The 5,634-nt window shown below is 50.2% G+C and overlaps 1 protein-coding gene across 1 annotated transcript; it reads left to right on the top strand.

Moving 5' to 3' along the window:
- The first annotated feature begins 507 nt into the window (after positions 1-507).
- On the top strand, positions 508-4,308 carry Fcer1g (Fc epsilon receptor Ig). Its single transcript, XM_006990634.4, has 5 exons — positions 508-666; positions 3,141-3,232; positions 3,382-3,417; positions 3,826-3,846; positions 3,964-4,308. Exons 1-5 carry the CDS (start codon positions 540-542, stop codon positions 4,024-4,026), a joined length of 339 nt encoding a protein of 112 aa, XP_006990696.1. The 5' UTR covers positions 508-539; the 3' UTR covers positions 4,027-4,308.
- Positions 4,309-5,634: the final 1,326 nt, after the last annotated feature.

Raw genomic sequence — 5,634 nt, 5'->3', positions numbered from 1 at the left:
CTCAAGCTTCTAATGAGTCTTTCTTAGTGTCTTACTGTCTTTCACTTTGTATTTCTCTGTCCGATTTTCCCAGCTGAATCTCCACCCCGTCTCTGACTCTTGCCCTTTCCACTTCTCCATTCCCCATTTCCCCTTTCCCCTCAGTTCCTCCTGCCCGAACCCTCTGAGCGTCTATGCAAACTGTTAAACTCCAGCGAAGACTGGGTATATAAAGTTCCAGATAGGAAGGGAAGGGCTATGGCGGGATCTAAGGGAGTCTCGGGCAGTTTGCCTCATGCGTACGACCTATGTCCGAATGGTGGATGAGGGGTTGTTAAACATGGCGCACATAGACAGCCTTCCCAAGCATGAAAGAGTCTGCTCGTTCTGTGGGCTAGGAGGTTGGTCCCTGAAAGGGCTGAGGCTCAGAGGCCAGATCTTCCAGCTCCCCTAGTTGGCCCTTCCGGGAGCCGCCTGGTCTGTAGTGCAGGAAGGGGAAGGGGCCAAAGTGTGGGGGGAAGGCGGGGCAGGAAGGGGGAGCTGTGGTCAGGGAACTGCTCATGGGCACAGCTGCGCAGTTCAGTCTGTCAGGGCGACTGTCTGATCGCCAGTTCCCAGCTCCGAAGCCTCTGCCCAAGATGATGCCAGCCGTGGTCTTGCTCTTGCTCCTTCTGGTCGAACAAGCAGGTGGGTGGAGGGTTTGGTGAGGACCATTAGCTGTGCTTGGGAGGGAGTCTAGGGTATGAACTGGGGATGGAAGGAAGCAGGCTGGGCCTGGGCGGGTGGGCACAGGGCTGAGGCCGATTCTGAAGTTAGCCCTGTGGGCTCTCCTCCCAGGCACTGCTCATCATTTCCATTTTTATTGTCCCTTTCTTCCGAGTGACTTCAGGACCAATGTGAAGGGTTCGTTTGTCAGGGGTGGGGACTGTACAGCGTGAAGAGCTTCTCTGGGAAAGTTCCATCTCTTGATCAGCAATACCATGGATGCTCTCTGTCTCTGTTGGGAGCCGATCTCTAGATAGTTATATATAAAGCCCTCTAAATAGGCTAGGGCCTGTCTGTGAGCTTGGGGGTAAGGTAAAGGAGTCCAAAGAGACGTGAATACTGTTTCTGGGGATGGTCAGGGCCACACCATTCGGTCCATCTGACATCAGTAGGCAGCAGAGTGTTCTCAATCATCAGCTGAGAAGTAACAGCAAAAGCCCCAAGGCCCAGCGGCTCTAAGGTTCTATCAGTGTGCAGTGATTGTCTTGTGGGGAGACAGGGTGTTATGTAGCCCAGGCTAGCCTGGAAACTCCCTATTTAGCTGAAGCTAACCTTGATTTCCTAACCTCCTGCCTCCACCTCCCAAGTGCCTCTGCCTGTCCTACCCTGCCCAGCAAGGGGTTTGAGGAACACTGTTTGAGGGCTGGCTTGTTACAGATGGGGGGTTAAACCGTAGGGAAACAAAGAGAATGACTGGAAAGGAGGGCCTCCAGCTGTGTTCCGGAGGCAGAAAAACTGGGTTTGAGGTCCAGTTCTGTTGCTTAGCTCTGGCCCTGAATGTTTCTAAGCTTTCCTGAGTACCTGCATTTCATCATCCATAAAATGGCCGATGTTGATGTTTCTCTCACGAGGTAGTTTTGAGATTTGTGCAATCTCGCCTGGGAGTGTTGGAGAATAAAAAGTACTTTACCAGTCTTGGTGACTTGACTTGTGTGGAAGTGGACAGGGCTATACCATTTTGTCAGCTGGTAAGAGGATGGGTAGCTTAAAGTGCCCAATCCTAGAGACGCATGCATCAGATGAGAAATAACGGCAAAACTATCAAGGTCCCAGAGCAGGCTGACATTCACCGCGTTGGTCCTGATGAAGCTGGGAGCAGTCCCTGGAGCCCAGATCCTGTGTGGTCATTGGAGGCAGGAGCTCATTGTGTAGCCCAGGCTGGCATCATTCATACTCCTCCTGCCTCAGCCACATGAGACTGTGTGCGGCCATCATGTTCAGTTCCTGTGCCCGTCGTTGGTGGTAGAGTTTCATTTCTTGGTTTTTTTTTTTTGTTGTTTTTTTTTTTTGGGGGGGGTCATTTGTTGCGAATTATTGTTTGTTTTTCAAGACGGGGTTTCTCTGTGTAGCCCTAGTTATCCTGGAACTCTGTAGACCACGCTGGCCTCAAACTCAGAGTTCCACCTGCTTCTGCCTCCCAGGCATGTGCCACCACTACCCAGCCCCCACTTTTTTTAAATTAATTAATTAATTTTAATTTGACAGGATCTCACTCTATATTCTAGGCTCATCTGGAGCGCATGGCAGTGCCCTTACCTCAGCCTCCCAAGTGCTGGGATTATAGGCGTGACCCACCAACTCTCAGCTCCTGCGTGATTTTTTTTTTCTTTTTTCTTTTTTTTTTTTTTAGTTGCACAAACTTCCCCTCTTCAAGGCCCGGCATGATTAACAGGGCAGAGTAGCAGGAGGAAGAATCCATATTTTAGATTCAGTCTGTGGTCATTCCTTTGAGCTGTGGTCACCCATCCCGTTTTACAAAGTGCAGAGTCAGCGGAATCTGTAGCGCCTCCAAAAGCAGTCACTTCGGGTTTTGTTTGTTTTCTGATAGAGTTAAGTGCCTTGTGAGGCAAAAAGCAGTGAGGCTGAGAAGATGACCAATACCAGAGTGATTGCCTTCCTCCCCTTCACCAGCTCACATCCTTCCTGTCCAGCCCTCAGCCACAGGTCACAGGACTGAGCAGAGACACACTCTTGTGGTTTCTGTGCTGAAATTTGCCACTATTCTCTCTCCCCTCCCCCTCTGGGCTGAGGTTTCTGTCTCAGCCCAGTAAACTCCAATGGGTCCTTGAGGTAGAAGAAGTGTTCAATGATGCCTGAGGAACCACAATCTGAAAAGGGAGGCCTGGGGCTGACAGGGAAGTCTCTAACCCTCACCTCAGTAAACCCAGGTCCTACCACAGCAGAAACCTTCATGCTTCCCATCCGACTCCTACCGTAGTCTGTGGGGGACGGGGGAAGGTAAGAGAAACAAGTCTAAAGACGGGGTTACTTTCTTCCCTTAGAAGGACCCCCACAAGGCCCTGTCCCACCTCCCTGACCCCTTTCCCTTCCTCTGAGCAACACCCCCCGCCCCGCCCCTGTGCACTGGGTCCCATGGACACCCTGTATCCCCTCAGCTGCCCTGGGAGAGCCCCAGCTCTGCTATATCCTGGACGCCATCCTGTTTTTGTATGGTATAGTTCTCACCCTGCTCTACTGTCGACTCAAGGTAAGGAGGGCTGGGGCCGGTCTAAGAACCGGACCCCGAAGTGGGAGGGTGGCGGCGGGAAGGGGAACCCAAGGGGTTCTCCATGGTTTGGAGGGAAAGGAGATGGGCCTCCAAGTTCTCCTTTACTGATTGCCTTTCCCCCACTTCAGATCCAGGTCCGAAAGGCAGCTGTAGCCAGCCATGAGGTACGGAGTCTCCCACGCCTGCGCGCCAACACTTTTTTCTAGGCTCTCAACCTTCCTGGGTTACTAGCCTTAGGTCTGAGGCCTCTGGGAAGGCATGTGTTTTAGGCACTAACCTGCACCCTGCCCCTCACCTCAGGATGGGCAGCAGCCTGCCATCTAGTTGAGCTGCAAATAAAATATCTGGACAGGAAAGAATCAAGTAGAGGTGGTAATACACAAGAGAGAGTCGTGTGCTGTACCGAAGTGTGTTTGTAGCCATGTGGGTACCCATAAGCAGTCCTGTGAGTGCTCCTAGCTCAAGGCAGCTAACACTAACCTTGGCCCAGATACTCCCTGGGAGGGAAGGAAGCTGATGGGAGGCCCCGAAGAAGGTGTTGGTCTCTAATGCCTTGCTCCTTTCCTCTACAGAAAGCAGAGGCTGTTTACACGGTGAGTGAGCCTCTTTTCCCTACTTGAGAGGTCACAAAAGGAACGGGGTCACCTGTGAGGTGGATGGGGGCCCTGTGGTGAGCTCCAGCTCCTGATCACCCTTTGACTCTCCCGCAGGGCCTGAATACCCGGAACCAAGAGACATACGAGACCCTGAAGCATGAGAAACCACCCCAGTAGCTTTAGAACATGTGTGCTCGGCTGCGTTCCTTTTTCTGCTTCTAGTTCTCTCTGAGCCCTCATGGTTGACATCCCTAGGCTACCTCCATGCTCGGGATGCCAGCTGACCTTACTCCCATAACGATGCTAGGCTCTAAATTAATGTACACCAGCAGTTCCTCGTCTCCATTAAAGACTTACTCACCGATGTTTATTGCTTTATTCCTCTTTCCTTCCCTGGTCCCCTACCCTTGCTAAACAGCGGAAAGGGATTACCTTCCAATAAAGCTGTCACAGATCTGACTCCGCTCACTTTGTCATTCCTCATATTATATTGGTTCAGCTTGTACAAAGCGTTAGGGCTGGATGTTGAAGGTACAGTTTTGAGTAAGGCAGACTCAGCTGCTGAGAACACAGGACTTCAGGGCTACTTCGCTTTTTTTGTTTTGTTTGTTTTTTTCAAAACAGGGTTTCCCTGTGTAGCCCTGGCTGTCCTGGAACTGGCTCTGTAGATCAGGCTGGCCTTGAACTCACAGAGAACCACCTGCCTCTGCCTCCCAAGTGCTGGGATTAAAGGCATGTGCCGCCGCCACCACCACCACTGACCTGGCTACTTTGTTCTTCTGGGGTATGAATGCTGACTGTATCTACATGAGTGAAAAGACCCTCGGTCTCTTGCTGCGCTGAGATGGACTAGAGCAGGGAGCATTCTTACACTTTCACTCTGTGTTGGGAGTATAGATGTGTTTGGAGACATTGGAACCTAAAAAATCACTTCTGTACTCAATGTGGCTTTTTGTGTCTGAAAAATGAATCATGATCGGTTTGTGGAGAAGCCTGTATGTCTAACCCAAAATAGTCACCAATCTAGATAATATCAATCCAGCTTGTGCATGTTTGAGTTAGCACAGCTGGAAAGCTAAGCATGCAGAAGGAATGTGATGGCAAGGATCATGTGACCCTCCTAGTGGAAGATTTTACAAGGACAAGGGATTTTCAGGGAATTTGGGAGCAAGAAGAGCCTTAGAGAGAACCTCGTGGACGTAGGAAAGGTCAAGCGGAACAAGCTGGGTCCAAATGGGAGGTCATTTCCTCCATAGTGGATAGTCAAGGCATCCCCTGCCAATGACGGTCCTCTCCCCGTAGTCCCCTGGAAGCTCTTTGTGGAGGTGTTTAAGCCATGTAGGGTACAGTGAGCTGGTCTCCGACCTGCTTGCCTTCTTCCAGAAAGGGCCATAGTGTCCAGGCTCACCCCTGGCAATCCCCTGTGCCAGACAACACAGCACTGCATAGTGATTTATATTTTCAAGGTATTTTCCTGTTGTATCATTTTATCTGCTCACTAACCTGTATAAGAAATTCAGACTTCGACATACTAACTTGTCTAAGGTCACCTTGAAAGTAGGGACATGACTTTCTTGTCTATATACATTGTTCTACATAAAACAGAAAGTTTTGTTGTTGTTTTTTATATTGGTTGTTCAAATGCTGGGGATTGAACCTAGGGCTTCACACATGCCAGGTAAGGGATCTACCATTAAACTATATCCTTAGCTGTTTTGTTTTGTTTTCCTTTTCCTTTTGGGGTGGTTTGTTGGCTTGCTTTGTTTTGAGACAGAGTCTGTTTTG

Source organism: Peromyscus maniculatus, chromosome 11 (assembly GCF_049852395.1).
Source record: "Peromyscus maniculatus bairdii isolate BWxNUB_F1_BW_parent chromosome 11, HU_Pman_BW_mat_3.1, whole genome shotgun sequence".
Classification (NCBI taxonomy): Eukaryota; Metazoa; Chordata; class Mammalia; order Rodentia; family Cricetidae; genus Peromyscus; species Peromyscus maniculatus.
This window is presented reverse-complemented; position numbering and strand designations above follow the sequence as displayed.

Coding starts and splice junctions, on each gene's coding strand:
- Fcer1g (XM_006990634.4), top strand. CDS start 540: ATGGGCACAGCTGCGCAGTTCAGTCTGTCAGGGCGACTGTCTGATCGC. Junction 3,418..3,825: donor CAGCTGTAGCCAGCCATGAG/GTACGGAGTCTC, acceptor TTTCCTCTACAG/AAAGCAGAGGCTGTTTACAC. Junction 3,847..3,963: donor AAGCAGAGGCTGTTTACACG/GTGAGTGAGCCT, acceptor ACTCTCCCGCAG/GGCCTGAATACCCGGAACCA.